This window comes from Zootoca vivipara, chromosome 2 (genome assembly GCF_963506605.1).
Source record: "Zootoca vivipara chromosome 2, rZooViv1.1, whole genome shotgun sequence".
In the NCBI taxonomy this organism is placed as follows: domain Eukaryota; kingdom Metazoa; phylum Chordata; class Lepidosauria; order Squamata; family Lacertidae; genus Zootoca; species Zootoca vivipara.
The window spans coordinates 8935944-8955691 of NC_083277.1; the positions used below are offsets into that span (position 1 = coordinate 8935944).

Sequence of the window (19748 nt, forward strand, 5' to 3'; positions counted from 1 at the left end):
TGTCCCACCAATGCGCTTGCCAGGCGTGCACGTGCTGCTGCTGGCGCACGGCAGCCCCATGGGCCACTGTGTGCGAGCAGCAGCCGGGCTGGCGCTGCTGCTCCCGCGGCAACCCTACGCGGGAGCAGCAACACCAGCCTGGACGGACCACACATGCGTTGTGACGTTGTGACGCATGCATCACGACGCCCTGCCCCCAGGGGCCGCCTCCGCTGGGCAGCCAAGCGGCAAGGTTCATCACTGATGGGAGACTTATGCCTGGCTGAGCCGGGAACCAGCCTAAGCTGCTCAGCCCAGCAGATCTGAGCACAGGATTGTGAGAGTCTGGTAGTTCTTTTTCTTATTGACATCTGGTGGGAGGAAATTAAAAACAGAATAAGAAATTAAGTGGTTTATAAATGCTTTCACATAGGTTTAAAGCTGGTTGGCACTTGACCCCTGCAGTTCTTTCCATTGCTTTCGCAGCGAATGTCTTGAGAAAACCTCACCAGCTTCACCAAGGGAAATCCAGGCTGGATTTCCCTTGGTGAAGCTGGTGAGGTTTTCTCAAGACATTCGCTGCGAAAGCAATGGAAAGAACTGCAGGGCTCAAGTGCCAACCAGCATTTATAAACCACTTAATTTCTTATTCTGTTTTTAATTTCCTCCCACCAGATGTCAATAAGAAAAAGAACTACCAGACTTTTAGAGGACATCTGAAGGCAGCCCTGTTTAGGGAAGCTTTTAATCTTTAAGAAATTAGTGTATTTTAATATTTCTGTTGGAAGCCGCCCAGAGTGCCTGGGGAAACCCAGCCAGATGGGCGGGGTATAAATAATATATTATTATTATTATTATTATTATTATTATTATTATTATTTTATTTTTATTATTATAAAAACCTCTTAAACGTTGCACAATATAAAATCAGCATTAATCATAAAACATAAATGGTGTAAAAGCATATGAAAACAAGTAAAACGAGGAATTCAGGAAATTCCTTTAAAAAAATAATCCACGCCTAGTTACCTTCCCTGGAAGGAGTTAAAACCAATAAGAAGCTCTGGTTGCCAGAGAGGACTGAAAAGAGGGGACTGTAAATAGTGCAAAGTCCCTTCCTGTTCTCCTTCCTTCATCCCCCCCTCCTCCCCACCCCCTACCCTATGCCCGGGAGCCTGTAGCTTTTGAATTTTTCTACCTTCAGCTCTTGAGTTAATGTGATGCTGCCTTATGAAGTATTTGCAGCAGATCTCAAGTGCAGGTAATTTTTCAAAAAAAATAAAAAAATTTTAAGGCTTGGATGGGGGTGGGAGGGGAGTGCCCTGTTCATTTTTGCGGGTGGGGAGGAGGAGAAGGAAAAGAAATTAGGACCCTACCCTCAACTCAGGCAGTTCCCCTCTGGTGGGTTTCTGAAAAGCCGTTTGATGTTAAAAAACTTAGCAAGGGGAGAAAAAGCACAGCTGAAATGACTAAAATGGATCCTAGCAAAAGGAGACATAAGGGGAAAAATAGAGATACACACACGCACTAAGGGCGGTGGGAGACTCTATACCTTCCTAGATCAAGGGTGATGAGGAGAAATTTAAGAGCAATTCATGGCAAGGGTATAACCATCGGCTTCCAAGATCCCTAGGTGCATTTGAAGCACATTTTCACCACCCCCATCCCTGAAACCGTGGAATAGTAGATTTTTAAGGGTGCTGAGAAATGTAATTCTGGGGTGTGTGTGTGTTAAACTACAGTTCCCAGGATTATTTGTGGTGTATGTTTGTGGGACGCGGGTGGCGCTGTGGGTTAAACCACTGAGCCTAGGGCTTGCCGATCAGAAGGTCGGCAGTTTGAATCCCCACAATGGGGTGAGCTCCCGTTGCTCGGTCCCTGTTCCTGCCAACCTAGCAGCTCGAAAGCACGTCAAAGTGCAAGTAGATAAATAGGTACCACTCCGGTGGGAAGGTAAACGGCGTTTCCATGCGCTGCTCTGGTTCTCCAGAAGTGGCTTAGTTATGCTAGCCACATGACTTGGAAGCTGTATGCCAGCTCCCTTGGCCAGCTCCTTCAGCCAATAACGCGATATGAGCGCCGCAACCGCAGAGTCGTCTGCGACTTGACCTAATGGTCAGGGGTCCCTTTACCTTTACCTTTATGTTTGTGTGCACTTTAAATGTACACAGCTTGGGTGTCTCCAGACAGGGCACTTTATTGAGCATTCATCCCGACTGGCAATTTAAAGAGCATTCATTTGGAGGTTAGATGATGTTGCATCAAAGCGGGAAGCGGGTTGAGCTATAATTTTGCAACCTGAATTTACCAGTATGCGATTAGAAGCCACCTGCAAAGTAGCAAAGACCTGCAAGCACCCGCTTTCGCTATTTTGCAGGCTGCTGCCACACAATTGACGGGGAGCCATGTTCGATTCCTTGGTGGAAAGGGAACTGCCAGGTAAGCCTGGTACCAATTTCTGAGGGATTCCCCTCCCCCCATGGACTTCCACTGTGTGGCTTAAGTTCTATCACCTTTTTTGCCAGCGAAACCCATGCTGGGTTGCCAGGTCATGTGACCAAGCTGAACAAGTTTAGGATCAGAGTAAGTCCCCCACCATCACTCATTCAGATTGCCCTGTTTCTTCAGGGCCTACACTGGCATGAGCCCTGACTAAGATGGGATGGGAGACAGTAGCGTAGCAAGGTGGAGGCGGTGGGGGCGGTGCGCCCTGGGCTCCTCTCGGGGGGGGGGCCTCCACTCGGGGCGCCCCTCCCCACCCCTCGCCTCTGCCCGCACGCGCTGCATGCAGTCCGTGCCGGCTGCCCCCAGCCCGTTACGGGCCGCCATGTGCCAGCAGCAGCGCATACTGACTGTGCATGTGCAGCATCCCGGTGCGTATGGAGTGCCCACGCACCGGGATACTACAAATGCGCAGTCAGCACGTGCTGCTGCTGGCGCACGGCAGCCCCATGGGCCACTGTGTGCGAGCAGCAGCCGGGCTGGCGCTGCTGCTCCCGCGGCAACCCTACGCGGGAGCAGCAACACCAGCCTGGACGGACCACACATGCGTTGTGACGTTGTGACGCATGCATCACGACGCCCTGCCCCCAGGGGCCGCCTCCGCTGGGCAGCCAAGCGGCAAGGTTCATCACTGATGGGAGACTTATGCCTGGCTGAGCCGGGAACCAGCCTAAGCTGCTCAGCCCAGCAGATCTGAGCACAGGATTGTGCCCTGATTCAATAGAATTCTGTTCACTAGATCAGAAGCAATAGAATGAAAGTTGAAAGCTTAGTCTCTTTCCCTTTCCAACAGGAATAGGGGGAAATCCTTCGAATTTCCAGAAGAAGATGTGCAGTCCAAAGAGCCCCGCTGGCTGTTTGGAGTAGTCCTTTGGCCACATCCCCAACACACTGAAAACTCATGGCACAATATCTTTCTGCGGCATTTGCGGAAAACAGTTGGCATGCGCTGAAATACTGCAGGAGGCAGAATTATTTGCTCTCTCCTTGCCCTGCTATCCGAGGCTGAGCTGCAACAAAGGTTGCTGGATCCCAAGATGAAAATGGAGGAGCAGAAATTGGCAAGCCCCCAGCTGGAGACAGGATCGGGGAAGGCAGGAGAACCCCCTGGCATCCTTCAAGCGGGGACCCTCAAGCAGAGTCCCAGAGAGGTGGCACCTCCGCAACACATGAAAGAGGAGCCAGAAGAGGGCCTGTCGTCTCAGCGCTGGGAAGCCCAGTGGCAAGAGTTCCTCAAGGCCGTGCAATGCCCTCAACCTGGATGGGGGAACCCACTTCTTCCTAATCCTGCGCCAGCAGGCGGCACAACAGCTTCTCCACTCCCTGGCAGCTTGGAAGGACGGCTTCACAGCTTCAGGTATTTCTCCTACCAGGAAGCTGTAGGCCCACGGGAGACATACAGTCGGCTCCGGGAGCTTTGCTACCAGTGGCTGAAGCCCGAGAGGCACACCAAGGAGCAAATCCTGGAGCTGGTGATTCTGGAGCAGTTCCTGGCTGTCCTGCCTCAGGAAATCCGGAGTCGGGTGATGGAACAAGGCCCAGAGACCTGTATCCAGGCTGTGACCCTGGCAGAGAGCTTGCTGCCGAGACGGGAAGAAGGAGAGCAATGGAGAGAGCAGGTGAGCCCCTTCCGGCGAGGGAATGTCCCCATTAGTGTCCCCCTGCCGCATGAAAAGCACATGTTCTAGTGCTATGGCCCTTCATTTGTTTGTTTTTTGGTAAATATTATTTGATTTTTTACACACGCAAAAAAAACCAAATGAAAAAAACTGTAAATTCCTTTATCCATTGGCTTCCTGTCCTCCCTTCTGTGGTTTCGATATTTACCCTTGGGTGCTGCATATTTCACATATGCTATTCAGTACACCCATAGCTATGGCCCTTCCTTATACAGTGGTACCTCCACTTATGTATCCCTCCGGTTACGTAAACGTCGGGGTGCGTAAGCAACAAATCCGGATGTATTTTTTGGGTTTTTGCCGTGTGCGCATGCGCAGCAGTAGAGCACTACTGTGCATGTGCAGAAGCGCTCTACCGCCACACGTGCGTATGCAGAAGCGGTCTCTCCGGTTGCGAAAACCTCAGGATCCAACCGGACCTTTGGAATGGATCCTAGCTGCAACCGGGAGTACCACTGTATTCGGCCAGAATGCCTAAACGGCCTCGGCCCAGCATATCTGAAGGGGCGTATCCACCCCATCATTCAACCCGGAAACTGAGATCCAGCTCCGAGGGCCTTCTGGCAGTTCCCTCCCTGCGAGAAGTGAGGTTACAGGGAACCAGGCAGAGGGCCTTCTCGGTAGTGGCGCCCACCCTGTGGAACACCCTCCCATAGGGTTGCCAGACTCAATAGTGGACAGGATTTCTGTGCCTTTAATTGCCCTGCTCTCTTTTGAGTCTGGAAACCTTAAAGAGAAACCAGCAGACCCTTTGTTTAATTTCCAAGCAAAGGGTCTGCTGGTTTCTCTTCAAGGTTTCCAGACTCAAAAGAGAGCAGGGCAATTAAAGGCACAGAAGTCCTGTCCTCTTATTGAGTCTGGCAACCCTACCCTCCCATCAGATGTCAGGGAGATAAACAACTATCTGACTTTTGGAAGACACATGAAGGCAGCCCTGTTTAGGGAAGTTTTTAATGTTTAATGCTGTATTGTGTTTTTAATATTCGATTGGGAGCCACCCAGAGTGGCTGGGGAAACCTGGCCAGGTGGGCAGGGTATAAGTAATAAGTTGTTGTTGTTGTTGTTGTTGTTGTTGTTGTTCTGCTACCTCAACTAAAACTTTCACTATTGTTTCCAGGGGACAGAGAGGCTGATCCAGGAAGTGGCTGCGAATACCCCAGTGGAAGATGACGCAGTGCTGGAAATCACACAGAGGCCGCTGTGCAGAGAGGTCAAGCAAGAGGTCAAGGACGATGTCAGCTCACTTGGTAAGGTTAAGCAGTCCATGGATTTTAGTTGTGGCTGTGGGGTGCTCAGCGGTGCTCTGTCTCCATGGTTGGAGGCGGTATTGCTTCTGAACGCCAGTTACTGGAAACCTCAGGAGGTGGGAGGGCACCCGTGCTTGGATCCTGCTTATGGGTTTCCCATGGGGGCATCTGGGTGGCCACTGTGAGAACAGGATGCTGGACTAGAGGGGTCACTGGCCTGATCCAGGCTCTTCTTGAGCTCTTAACAACTAATAAAGCAGGACAATGTTTGGACAGCCCATTATAAATCCACTACTAAGGTACTAACCTACCTCACAGGATTGTTGTAAATATAAAATAGGGAGGAAGAGAACCATGTATGCCACCTTGAGCTCCTTGGAAGAAAAGGTGGAATGTAAATGCATGCAATCAATCAATCAATCAATTGACTTATTACACTGCCCTATACCTGGAGGTCTCAGGGCAGTTCACGAAAAATATCATAATATATTAAAAAAATTCCTTCCAGTAGCACCTTAGAGACCAACTAAGTTTGTCATTGGTATGAGCTTTCGTGTGCATGCACACTTCTTCAGATACGAAAGCTCATACCAATGACAAACTTAGTTGGTCTCTGAGGTGCTACTGGAAGGATTTTTTAAATTTTGTTTCGACTACGTCAGACCAACACGGCTACCTACCTGTAACAATATATAAAATAAAAATAAAAACAATAACCCAATAATACATACACACCCCAAAAGAGCCACATTTTAAAAGGGTATAGGATGTTGATCAGGTCAACCAAAGGCCTGGTTAAAAATAAACATTTTTGCCTGCTGCCTAAAGCTGTATAATGAACTTCTCTGGGGAGAGCATTCCACAGATGGGGAGCCACTGCAGAGAAGGCCCTGTTCTCGTGTTGCCACCCTCTGGGCCTCTCGAGGAGGTGGCAGACGAAGGGCCTCGGAAGATGATCTCAGGGTCTGGGTAGGTTCATATGGAAATAACAATATATAATAATAATTTATTATTTATACCCCGCCCATCTGGCTGAGTCTCCCCAGCCACTCTGGGCGGTTCCCAATTGAATATTAAAACAATACAGAGGAAAGAGGGTGTCCTTGAGGTATGGTGGTCCTGAACCATTTAAGGCTTTATAGGTCAAAACCAGCACTTTGAATTGGGCATGGAAACTAATTGGTAGCCAGTGCAGTCAGACCAGGATCGGTGTAATATGCTCAAAGCATCTTGCTCCTGTGAGCAACCTGGCCGTAAACTAATCTGCCTTATCTCTTGATTTCAGGAGCTGATGAATGGCCCAGTAAGGATGAGAGGGAGCCACATGGAGTGTTGATGGAAGTTGCTGATCACCAGGAAGCGGAAGAAGACAATGGGAACATGGATGGATCAGAGTGGGAGCAAGGGGACGAAGTGGAGGAATGGCAGAACAAATCCATTGCTTATGAAGGCGGCCACTTCCACGAAATCACAGTGCGTCAGAGAATCCACAGCAGGAAAAGGAGGAACAAGTGCAACGTGTGTGGGAAAGTGTTCAGAGACGAAGCTTACCTTAATAAACACCAGAGAACCCACACTGGGGAGAAACCCTACGAATGCTCAGACTGTGGAAAGAGCTTCCGTTGGAGTTCAGACTTCCACAGGCACCAGAGAACCCACACGGGAGAAAAACCGTACAAATGCTCCGACTGCGGGAAAAGTTTCCGCCGGAGCTCGAACCTCCATAGGCACCGGAGAACCCACACGGGGGAGAAATCGTACGAATGTTCGGAGTGTGGGAAGAGTTTCCGATGCAGTTCGAGCCTGATTAGCCACAGGCGAACCCACACCGGGGAGAAACCCTACGAATGTCCAGACTGTGGGAAAAGCTTCCGGCTGAGCTCAAACCTTATCAGCCACAAGAGAACCCACACCGGAGAGAAACCCTACGAATGCCCTGATTGCGAGAAATGCTTCCGCCGGAGCTCGCACCTTAATACCCACAAGAGAATCCACACGGGGCAGAAACCCTATAAATGCTCAGATTGTTCCAAAACCTTTTCGGACCGATCCAACCTTCTCAGCCACCTGAGAATCCACACCGGGCAAAAGCCGTACACATGCTCGGATTGTACCAAGACGTTTTCCAATAAATCTAACCTTCTCAGCCACCAGAGAATCCACTCAGGAGAGAAGCCGTACGAATGCTTAGACTGTGGGAAAAGTTTCAGCGTGTGCCAGTACCTGACCAGGCACCAGAGGAGACATACGACAGAGAAGCTGCACGAGTGTGTGGATTGTGGGAAGAGGTTCAGTCAGACCCAGTATCTGATCCGCCATCAAAAGCATTCACACAGGAGGAAAATGGGAGTTTGCACCGTAATAGACATACAATGAACTTTACAGGAGATGGGAACATTATAAATACTTGAATTGTCAGAAGAGAATGAACCTCAACACAAATCTTAATAAACATCAGAGATTCTACAAGGACTGGAAATCCTATAAATCTGTGTCACAGGGTAGTCTTCTTTTCATGCAACTCATATTCCTAATAGAGAATTCCCCACCTTCCAGATCTCTACATACAGCTAGTTAGAGAGAAATATAAACTTCTAAAGACACAGCACAGGGCTATTGTCCACATGGTTAGCGTTTCATGTAGCCCATTTGCCTCACTGCATACCAGAAAATCAGCCCTAGAAAGTACAGATAGCTAGGTTCACCTTTTGGCAGTTGAAGTCTTAAAGCAGGGATGAGGAACCTTGCCTCTGGGCTCCCATCTCCCATCATGGTCCAACGGCCTGGAGTTGCAGTCCAGTGACACCCGGAGGGCTTCTGGATCCCATCCTTGTCTTAAGGTGGGCATGTCCAACTCCTGAGAGACTGCGATCTACTCCTACTATTAAAAAGTTGTTGAGCTTTGGGGGTGGGGGGTGGGATCACGCAATTGACCAGGAACACTCCGCGATCGACCAGTAGATCACAAACAATCGACCGGTTGGACATGCTAAGGGATGTATATTTTTCTTTGTGTGTGGTTGTTGTTGTGGTTTGTTTGTTTGTTTGTTTGTTGAAAATTGAATAAAAATATTATTTTAAAAAAGGGATGTCAATAATTAGGTCCCATCTGCCATTTCCCTCACAGAGCTGCAGGGCCGGCCCACCCATGAGGCAAGGTGAGCTGATTGCTTCAGACAGCAGGATCCACAGGGCAGCTGATCCAGCCTCCATCATGCGCTGCTACCTCAGGGACAGCGATGGCTGTGGCACACTCCTTGGAGGCTGAATCTTCTGCCTCCTTGGCAGCTGTCCCACAATGCTGCCTCTACCGTGGCCTCTTGGTGAATAGGAAGCGCTGCTAGACTCCCCCCTAGGGAGGAAATGGCGGGGGGGACCTCCTGGGATCCACACCCACCTGGCATGATTCATAATGGGCCCCTTCCCCCTCCGAATGGCCTTTGATTCCCACCTCAACCGTAAGGAAAGGTTGATTTTATTCTGCTCTTGTTCCTGATGTAGATCGCCACTCACCCCTTCTTCCCTGGCGGAGAGGGGAGACACCATTTTGTGGTTCGCCTCAGGCACCAAAATGTCTTTGGCCGGCCCTGCAGAGCTGCAATTTGCAGAGCGGTTTAAGAGTCAATCGCTCTTCCCAGGCAACTCTGAGAATTGTAGCTCTGTGAGGGGTGTAGGGGTTCTCCAACAACCCTCTGCCTCCTTCACTGCAGCTCCCAGGAGTTTTCCGGGGCAAGCCATGGATGTTTAAAGTGGTATCAGAGTGCTCTAAATGTAAGCACAGATTGGTGGTGCTCACGGAGACCTTCCAAGACTCCGTTCAAGGTTGGAGGTGAAACCTGCAAGAGATAGTTCGTGCGGGAGCTTCAAATAACTCTGCCCCAAAACCATCTGATTTATAGCTAACTAGCCCGTTAGCCTACGTGCCTTGCCCGGCTACCTATGTGCAAATTATTCATCAGCTAGCTTCCTCTTCCCATGCCGCACGTTCTCCAAACAATGTCTAACATCCAAAAAGGTCAGAAGGTACCCTGCGTTATCACTTCTTTCCAGCAAATTAAAGGCTGTTCTCAGCCATCAAAGAGCAGAACAAGAGATAGAGAGGAGAAGCAAACAGAGACAGGAAGGAAAGACCGTGCTAGAATCATAGATCAGCTAACTCCTCAAAATATAATTGTCTTCCGGATAGATTGCTAGGGTTGCCAGACTCAATAGAGGACAGGACTTCTGTGCCTTTAATTGCCCTGCTCTCTTTTGAGTCTGGAAACCTTAAAGAGAAACCAGAAGACCCTTTGCTTGGAAATTAAACAAAGGGTCTTCTGGTTTCTCTTTAAGGTTTCCAGACTCAAAAGAGAGCAGGGCAATTAAAGGCACAGAAGTCCTGTCCTCTATTGAGTCTGGCAACCCTATAGATTGCCCATACGTGAGCCTTTCCAGTTTTGCTAACTCTGCCCATTTCTGCATTGAGCACCGTTATTGGACCTTTCCTGTGGCTAAACAGCCCAAAGTGGGGTAGCAGAGACAGAGAAAATATCACCCCTTCTCTCTCTCTCTCTCTCTCTCTCTCTCTCTGTGTGTGAGTGTGCGCGCGCCACCCCTTATTCTCTCTCTGCTGCCCTTTCATTCTCTTCCTCTACCAACCACTCTCTCTTCCCTCTCTGCCACCCTCTTTTCCCTCTCCTTCCCCACCCCAATAGGCTGTGGCAGGAAATTCAGCAGATCACTCTTGCCAGAGCTCTGGGCTGATTGCTTGCAATGGGTTTCCCAACTTCTGCCCTCCTTCTTCTCTCCCTCCACTGACCCAAAATTAGGCAGAAGGCTGCGCGTGGCTCATGGGTCAGAGTTCCCCTGCCACACACTCCACTGGTGAGAAAGAGATTAAGCATGCCAGTGCAGGATTAACCAAATGCATCAGGTCTTATGAGCGTTTTGTCTTTCATCCAGGCCGGTGCACATTTTGTGAAATGGAAGCTCTCTCTCCCAGGCTGCACTATCCCTGAAGGCTGGGGTTGGGGGAACCTGTGGCCTTTCAAATTGTGCTGGACTCCAACTCCCATCATCCCTGGCCATTGGCCATGCTGGCTGGGGCTGATGGGAGTTGGAGTCCAACCGAACCAGTGGAAAGCCACAGGTTCCCCATCCCTGTATTGCCTGGAATGTTTGAGTTTGTGTCAACCATGTACAACCACGATCCCTTACTTCAATAAATACACTCTTACAGAAACAGTCTTGTGTAGTCATACCTCAGTTTAAGTACGCCTCGGTTTGAGTATTTTCAGTTTAAGTATTCCGCGGACCCGTCTGGAACAGATTAATCCACTTTCCATTACTTTCAATGGGAAAGTTCATTTCAGGTTAAGCACGCTTCAGGTTAAGTACAGACTCCCGGAACCAATTGTGTTTGTACCACTGTAGTTTGAAGTGCTGAGGGAAATTCAGGGTGGAATGGTCTGTTTGGGAACAGGACAAAGGCCTGCATCTTTAAAGAAAACTGCCTCTTAATTCCTATACAATACTCAAAAGGAATTTATTCTGCGGTAACCCAGAACTCATCTGGAGTCAGTCTTTTGGCTACCACACTTTTAAGGAGGATGTAGACAAATTGGAAGAAGCTCAGAAGAGGGCAATGCTGCTGCTGAGGGGTTTGGAAACAAGCTCTGTGAGGAAAAGACTGAGGGATAGCATCTCCCCAATATCTGTGAAGAGAGCAAAAACTTGTGCCGCATCCACAACATACATTTAAAGTAAAATAAAAAAATTCCTTCAGTAGCACCTTAAAGACCAACTAAGTTTTTATTTTGGTATGAGCTTTCGTGTGCATGCACACTTCTTCAGATACAGTGAAATAGAAGTCCCCAGGCACTTATGTAGAGAAGGGGTGGGGATGGGTGCATGCACACGAAAGCTCATACCAAAATAAAAACTTAGTTGGTCTTTAAGGTGCTACTGAAGGAATTTTTTTATTTTACTTCGACCCAGACCAACACAGCTACCTACCTGTAACCATACATTTAAAGGACTATCATATCACACTATCATGGCTTCCCCCAAAGAATCCTGGCAAATGTCGTTTGTTCAGTGTGCCCAGAATTGTTAGGAAAACCCTCATTTCTGTGAGGGGAATAGGGATTTCTCTCTCACACAAGATGGCTCCCAAATGGCCACCTATTCTCCCAGTGACCAGAGCTAGCAAGAAGGTAGCCTCATGTGCCGCCTCAGACTATACTAACAGCCACTGATTGCCTTTTCATTCACAGCCATCCACAATTGGGCGGCCATCACCACAGCTTGTGTCAGCAAATGCCATATTTTTAATTGTGCACGTCTTCCTTTAGCCTGCTCTGCATCTCCTGCTGTTCAGCTTCAACCTTGGGGTCTAAGGTGATGAGGAAGAAAAACCTCTCCCCAACCATTTTCTCTCCTCCAGTAGCGGCAGCTGGTGCTCATTAGGGCTACATTTGCACCATACATTTAAAAGACACTATAATACCTAGTGCTTTTTTCGGGGGGGGGGGGGGACATAGGGGTATGCATACCCCTAAACATTTTGTGAATCTTACAGGAGAAACTTTTTTTATTTAAAAAAAATAGTTTCTTCTCTAGTGCGGTGAATCGTCAGTTCCGTTGCTGCCCTTGATGTCGGCCTCATTTCCTGTCATGGTGTTTCCTGAGTCTCAGAGGGAAGTGAGCGTTTAATGTGTGAAGTAGGAGTTGGAATCTAGCACAGTGATTGGTCAGTTTCTTTGTTACCTCCTCTGATGGTGGTTTCCTTTCCTTTCCTGGTGATATTCTTCAGTCAAAATGAGAGTACCCCAAAACATTCTTAGAAAAAAAGCACTGATAATAGCCCTTGAAAAAATTAAACATAAAGAGTGAATGGGCAACTTATGAAGAGCTGTTCACAGAAGAACAATCGGAAGCCGCAGAAGCTGTGTCGGACGTTCAGGTTCCAGAGAATATCCGCAACCCGGAGCGCTCACTTCCGCGTTTGCAGTGTTCGGGAGCCAAAACGTCCGACTCGCAATGTGTTCAAGAACCAAGGTACAACTGTACTGAGCTATGTGGACCAATGGTCTGACTCAGAATTAGCCAGCTTCCCATGTCCAAATTTCAACCTGTCTTGCTTATCTTAAGACACTTAACTTTACCCCTTGATAAATTGTATGTCAACTCCTTGTTAACTTTTCATCTTGTGCTTTTTAAAAATTAGTGTGTATATCATGTAAACTGCATAGAGGTCTTTTGTCGATTAATTTTTGTTAAATAAAACGCTTTCTTAAAAAGACAAAACCCCAGCTCCCCTTAATCATTTTGTTTGCCCTCTTCCTTAAGTGTTTCCAGCTCCACGATATAGTTTTTGAAGTTTGGAAGCAGACACCCCCATTCGCATGGAAAACAGCAGGAGAGAGTTCACAGCCCAGTGGCAGAGCATTGCCCTGCATGCAGAAGGTCCCTGGCATCTCCAGGCAAGGCTGGGAGAGAAGCCTGTCTGAAACCCAACAGCTGCCAGTCAGTGTGGACAGTACTGAGCTAGATGAAACAAGGGTTTGAATCAGCATAAGGCAGCTTCCTGTGTCCCCAATCTCCTCCTCTTTTTCTCCAGTATTCTCATAAAGTGACATCACTGCAATTTGCATTTCCCTGCCCCGCCTGGATTGGCTGCCCCTTGTCAGGGGAGCAGGACACTCACAGCATGGTGATGTCAGCAAAGCATCATGGGGGAAATTGTCACTGGCAGAGCAAGAACGCAGAGTTGGTTAACAGCCACCCCAGCCGCTTTCAGGGTCCACTTCTGACTCCAGTCATAAGGCAAGCCTGATCGCCATCGCCTCTCGTTTTAGAAGGCTGACCTTAAACGAGGTGACAGATGGGGTTACAAAAACTTCATACCCTACAAACTGCACATGTGTACCATGCTTGGGCAAGAGCTCCAATAATCATTCAGTATAAAGACAGAAAGCACTGCCCCCGTTTTGTGATGTCACGTAGCCAAATCCAATTGGCTATGTGACATGAAAACATCAAACTTCCTTAAAAAAAACCAAAACTCTTTATTTGTATATTTTTAAAAATATTACAAAATACAATCAAACTTCCTAAAGGTGCCCCCGATTGCCTCAGAAAGAAGCTCTTGTGTTTTTAAAGAAAATGGTATCAAACTGGTAAAGGACAGTTATTATATTTTGTGTGTGTGTGCACACGTGTATAAGAAATAAGCAAACAGGGAGTGTCGTGAAACTTCCTCTCCCCCCAAAAGAAATTTTTAATGAGCAAAAATTTAAGTGTGGTCCTAATATTGGGGAAAAGCAGTTTGGGTCTGGGTCAGAATGCTGCAAAACCCACACAATGCTCTCGATAAAGTAGGCCTGCACACAAAACAACCATCTATTTATTACCATGAAATAACATACAGTAATGCATGAAAAACCCATTTCTTTATTTATTTTTTGCACCGATGGTTGCAAGTCTGTAGCTGCTTCCCTGCCTGCAGTTGCTCTCGCAGCCGCATCTCTCCTCCACACCCGGGAATGTGTCGCTGGGTTCCATTGATATCGATAGGCTGGAAGGCAGGGAGGCAGACAGTTGGTGGCGCCAGAGAGCCAGCGACAGGCACAGCCAACTAACGCTGGCCTTGATCCCCTCTTACTCTCGGCTGAGTTCTACATGGGCCACACTGAGACCGAAGAAGCCGACAGACAGCGCCACCCCTTGGACTGGATGCAAGTGGGAAGGCAGTCCGCGACCCGAAACCCTGGGAAACCTGGTTAGGTTTACCTTGCCGTTACCACCTGTATTACTCAGCGAAGTACAAGAACAGGCCTGTGTGGAAATGTTATGGCTTCTTTCCTAGCTGGGCAGGATTCCCCCCACCCCACCCCATGCATAATACGATTAAATTGGTTACAGTGGTACCTCGGGTTACAAACGCTTCAGGTTACAAACGTTTTAGGTTACAGACTCCGCTAACCTAGAAATAGTACCTCGGGTTAAGAGCTTTACTTCAGGATGAGAACAGAAATTGTGTGCTGGCAGCGCGAGGCCCGATTAGTTAAAGTGGTGCCTCAGGTTAAGAACAGTTTTAGGTTAAGAACGGACCTCCGGAACGCATTAAGTTCTTAACCAGAGGTACCACTGTACTAAGTTTTTCTGCTTCACACACTCCTCTAAAAACAGGCTCCGCATGGTTTTATAAAGGTCTGGTTTAAGCAACTGCATAGTACGCTCCTAAGATTTCCTCTCTTTTTGCATGGGATCTTTGCTGCTCAACTATGTCAGACCAGGGAGTAAAGCCGTTTCCATTCCCCATCCTGCAGGAATTACTCCCCACCCCACCCCCCCAAAAAACCCTAAATGCCAAAACAGTTCAGGCTTGCAAAACCTCCTGGTCTTTATGGGTTCTTTTATGGACCACGAGGTGTGCGCTGCACGTAAAGCACCTCCCGCAGATGAGGCACATGTACGGCTTCTCCCCCGTGTGGATCCTCTGGTGCTGCATGAGGTGCGCGCTCTGGCTGAAGCTCTTCCCGCAGGTGCCGCACTTGTAGGGCTTCTCCCCCGTGTGGGTCCGCTCGTGCTTCACCACGTCCGAGCTGGTGGTGAAGCTCTTCCCGCACAGCGAGCACTTGTAGGGCTTCTCCCCCGTGTGGATCCTCTTGTGCTTGACGAGGTCGGAGCTGGAGCGGAAGCTCTTCCCGCAGACGAGGCACTTGCACGGCTTCTCGCCCGTGTGGGTCCTCTCGTGCTGCGTGAGGATCATGCTCTGGCTGAAGCTCTTCCCGCAGTAGGAGCATTTGTAAGGCCTCTCGCCCGTGTGGCTCCTCTGGTGTTTCACGAGGCCCGAGTTGGACGCAAAGCTTTCCCCACACGTCAGGCAGGTGTAGGGCCTCTCGCCCGTGTGCGTCCTCTCGTGCTGGATGAGGTTCGAGCTCCGCTTGAAGCTCTTCTCGCAGAGGGAGCAATTGAACGGCTTCTCCTCCGTGTGCGTCTTCTTGTGGTTGACGAAGTTCGAGCTGGTGCTGAACCGCTTCCCGCAGTCGGGGCACTGGTAAGGCCTCTCGCCCGTGTGGGTCCTCTGGTGCGTCATGAGGTGCGCGTTGGAGCAGAAGCTCTTCCCGCACAGGAAGCACTTGTAGGGCTTCTCCTTTGTGTGGAAGCGCTCGTGGACGATCAGGTAGGAGCGCTGGTTGAAGCGCTTCTCGCACACAGAGCACTGATACGGCTTCTCGCCCGTGTGGATCCGCTCGTGCTTCACGAGGTCCGAGCTCTGGTGGAAGCTGCGCCCGCAGTCAGAGCACTTGTAGGGCTTCTCCCCCGAGTGGTTCCTCTTCTGGTGGCTGATGAGGCTCGAGATGCTGCTGAAGCTCTTCCCGCATTCGGTGCAGATGTAGGATGTCCCTTCGACGGAGCCGCCTTCATCCAAGATGGGGAGGAGGCTCGGCGGGCCTTCCGGGCGATGGCTGATTTCGCAGATGCCTTCCATGCCGTGAAACCCGGAAAGGCCGTCGGGCGCTTCCAGCAAGGACCCACACGCTTCCATGAGGTCGGGGCTTTTCGTCTCGGTGACCTCCTCTTTGCTGTCACTCATTTGTTCTCCGGCGGCGTGAATTTTCTTTGAAAAATACGTTTTTGAGGCTAAAAACGAAAAATGAGAGTGAGAAGCGACCTAAACAGGACTCGATCTCTGTGCCGCAGGTGAGTTTGACCATGGGTCCCTCTAACTCAGTATTTCCCACACTGATTGGCAGGGTCAGATTAAGACCTTTAGAGGCCCCTGAGGACTTAAATGATTTTGGTGCCCTCAAAATAGAAACAATAGAATAAACAATAATAAACCGCAAAACAAAATTTTATTTTTTGAAATGCAACGAAACAATGGGAAAGATGGAAAACAATGTTTATTTTTGTATATTTCCACTTTATTTAGTCTTACATAACACATCTGCTTCTATACTTAGAGTAAAGGCATCCAGCCTGCCTTGTTGCATAGCTGTGCAGCTGGGATTTTTAATATACTTCAACTGAGAAAATGGAACACTCAGATGAGCAATTTGGGACCATTAATGCTAAAAACCTGACAATGGGAAATTTCTGTGTTTCCCCCCTTCCTTTGATGCCCTGAGCACAGGCTTATTCTGCTTAATGATTAATCCAGCCGTGTTCTACTGGGTTCCAGGCAGGGAACATTCCCAGTCCTACCTCGAGATGGTGGGGATTGAACCCGGGACCTTCTGTATCCAACGGAGATGCTCCACCACTGCTATGGCCTTTCTCCTGTTCCAGGAGCAAAAACCATGTACTGCCTTCCTGTGCAGTTCACCTCCCACCCCCAAAACCAATCCATTTCCTGTGCTTTTGAGGTAGCAACCCTATTTGACCTGGATAGATCCTAGGAATGACCGTTAGCCCACATTAATTCACCCAGACACAAAAGATGCTCTTTTGAATATGCAAAACTTGACATTGCAACAGCCTCTGGAGCAAAGGATAAGTTACAAAAGGGCCACGAGAACTCGCTCCCCAAAACTTTTCCCAAGGCTGCTCCCCATACCTCATACACACTGCTCTGCAAGCTTCTCCCAATGGGCTCTTTAAACCAGGGCTGGCTCAAGTTTGGGGGGATGATAATAATAATAATAATAATAATAATAATAATAATAATAATAATAATAATTTATACCATGCCCATCTAACTGGGTTTCCCCAGCCACTCTGGGCAGCTCCCCCCAAAATATTTTAAACACGATAAAACATCAAATGTTAAAAACTTCCCTAAACAGGGCTGCCTTCAGATGTCTTATAAAAGCCAGAAAGTTGTTTATTTCCTTGACATCTGGTGGGAGGGTGTTTCACAGGGCAGGAGCCACTACCAAGAAGGCCCTCTGCATGGTTCCTGGAAGCACCGTAGCACAGGGCCGGAGCATCTGCCTTGTCCTGGGCGCAATTCCCTGTGCCTCTGGGCAAGAATGGGTAAAGCTCCTGCCCCAAACTCTGGAGAGCCTCTGCCAGTCAGTGTTGGTTTTCCGACGTGGAATAAGGCAGCTTCCGGTGTTGTTCCCGTGTCAGTGCTGAGCCCCCTTGTGCAGAGTTCTGGACCACTGGCCCATCCGGATGAGAACTGTCTGCACTGATTGGCAGAAGCTCTCCGGGGGTTTCAAGCTGAGCATCTGTCTCAGCCGTATTATTGCTACTATTTAATTAATTAAATCCATATGTATCCTGCTATTCCTCTGAGGATCACACAGTAACTGGAGAGGCCACTGAGGCGCGAACCTGGGAGCTTCTGCTTGCCTTGTACAGAGAAACAGGAAGCTGTCATGTACCGAGCTAGACGGTTGCTTCATTGAGCTCAGTATTGTCTACACTGACTGGCAGCCACTCTCCGGGATTTCATTGCAGGAGTTTTCCCCAGAGGAGATGCCAGAGACTGGACCTTTTGCATGCAAGACACCTACTCTGCCACTGAGCTCTGGGCCTTCCCTTGGGGCATTTCTAAGATCGATCTGCATTTAAAAGGAGGAAGAAGAAGGTAGTTAGGAGGGGTCGCTAACTTTTCAAACACAGCCTGCAGCTGTGCATTTGGACAGCAGCCCAATGTGCAGGCGTTTTTATCCCTGTGTGGCAAAAAAGCTTCACATCTGCTTTTCTCTGCACATCCACATTTCTGCACATCCAGCCACCGTCCAAGAGCAAAATCAGGCTTCCACACACTTCCCAGTCCATTGGCAACCTTAAAAAGGCCCTCTTTGCCATCATATTGCATTACGAAGGTTTCTCTTTTCGCACCTTCTCCCCTGTTCCAGACAGAGATATTTGCGATCCAGCTTTTCCAGCCACCCAAGACGGGAAGGGGAGTTTCCTATTGTCCCCCCCCCCTCGCTGCACTACCTCGCCTTTCCCCTTTTGTCTCTCCTCCTCCCCCACTGGGAAAAAGGGAAAAGAGAAGAGAAGGGAGAGTAAGCACGATTTTAAGGGAAGCAACTTTCCTACCTCCGCAAGCCCTCCCGATGCACAGCCGCCTGCAAGAGCGCAGCGCGCAGCAACACGCGCACAAAGGAAGCTGCCCGGCTGAACAGCTCCTGCAACTGCCGATTTGCAAATGGGTTTTGCTAGAGCGATTGAAAAGGAGACAGAGACAGAGAGAGAGAGAGAGAGGAAGGAACAGGAAGTGGCCGTCGCTGTTTATCGTCCCCCTTTGCAAAAAGAGAGAGAGAGAGAGAGAGAGAGAGACAGACAGACAGACAGACACATGAAAAACCGAGTATCTCTAAAAATCGTGGATTTAGGGCGACTCATTCCAAAGGCGCAGGGGCGGGGAGGGAGAGAAAATTAACAAATTCCAAATTATCAGTAAAACTGCAAGGAAGTTTCTGGGATCTCCAGATCTCTGGTGAATAATTCTGGACAATTCCCAAGCTTGCTGGCTTTTGGGGGCGGGGGAGGTGATGTTTGGGGTGAGCCTAACAAAGGAAGATGCCATATACAGAGTCAGAAAATTGGTCCATTTAGCGCAGTGTTGTCTACACTGAGTGGCAGCGGCTGTCCAGGGTTCCAGGCAAAGCACCTCTCCCAATCCTCTTTTTTTTAAATTTTATTTATAGTATTCAGATATATACATTTCACCGATTATACAATCATTTTGACATTCAAAATCTTGACTTCCTTCCCCCTCTTTCTGTGGTACCTTAAATTTACTTTTATTTTAAATATCTTCTGCATACCCAAATTAACTTATTTATTTATCTTCTTTAATATATACAGTACTCTTATGTAGCTGCAGGTTATTACAGTACAATAATCTTGCTAGTGTTTTTATCTGTTTACAATTTATCTGTAAATAATAATAAAAACATTTCCATTATTTTATAAAAGTCTGTTTTCTTGATTTCTTATTCTTCCGGTAAGATTCACATTTTTCTGCCATTTCATAAGTTCTTATATTCCTTTTTCCTTTACTGGGACTTCTTTCCATTTTGGGGCAAGTAATATTCTTGCCAGTGTAGTCGCATACATGAATAAATTGCTATAAAATTTAGCTAGTTCTGTCTCTATAATTCCCAAGAGCGTCTCTCCCTATCCTACCAAGAAATGTTACTGGGGACTGAAAGGGAGAAGGCAAAGGGGAGATTTGGGAAACGTTTGTGATAGAACATAAGGTGGCATTCACCTAAGGCCACATTCATACTACATGCATTAAAACACGATGATTATTACTATAAATAATAATGGCTCCCCTCCCCTGCAAAAAATCAAATTCAAAATCTGGGAGTTGTAGTTTGTTAAGGGTGCTGACAGTTGCTAGGAGACCACTGTTCCCCTCATGGAGCTACAGTTCCCAAAATTCTCT

The 19748-nt window shown here is 48.3% G+C and overlaps 2 protein-coding genes across 2 annotated transcripts; one reads left to right on the plus strand and one right to left on the minus strand.

Annotated features, from left to right (window-relative positions):
• The first annotated feature begins 1122 nt into the window (after positions 1 to 1122).
• LOC118081226 (zinc finger protein 586-like) lies at positions 1123 to 8305 on the plus strand. Its single transcript, XM_035107581.2, has 4 exons — positions 1123 to 1240; positions 3275 to 4100; positions 5278 to 5407; positions 6693 to 8305. Exons 2-4 carry the CDS (start codon positions 3519 to 3521, stop codon positions 7781 to 7783), a joined length of 1803 nt encoding a protein of 600 aa, XP_034963472.2. The 5' UTR covers positions 1123 to 1240; positions 3275 to 3518; the 3' UTR covers positions 7784 to 8305.
• Positions 8306 to 14732: 6427 nt separating this feature from the next.
• Positions 14733 to 18524, minus strand: LOC118081317 (zinc finger protein 501-like). Its single transcript, XM_035107785.2, has 2 exons — positions 18392 to 18524; positions 14733 to 16036 (listed from the first exon to the last, which is right to left on the minus strand). Exon 2 carries the CDS (start codon positions 15987 to 15989, stop codon positions 14769 to 14771), a length of 1221 nt encoding a protein of 406 aa, XP_034963676.2. The 5' UTR covers positions 15990 to 16036; positions 18392 to 18524; the 3' UTR covers positions 14733 to 14768.
• Between the last annotated feature and the right edge of the window lie 1224 nt (positions 18525 to 19748).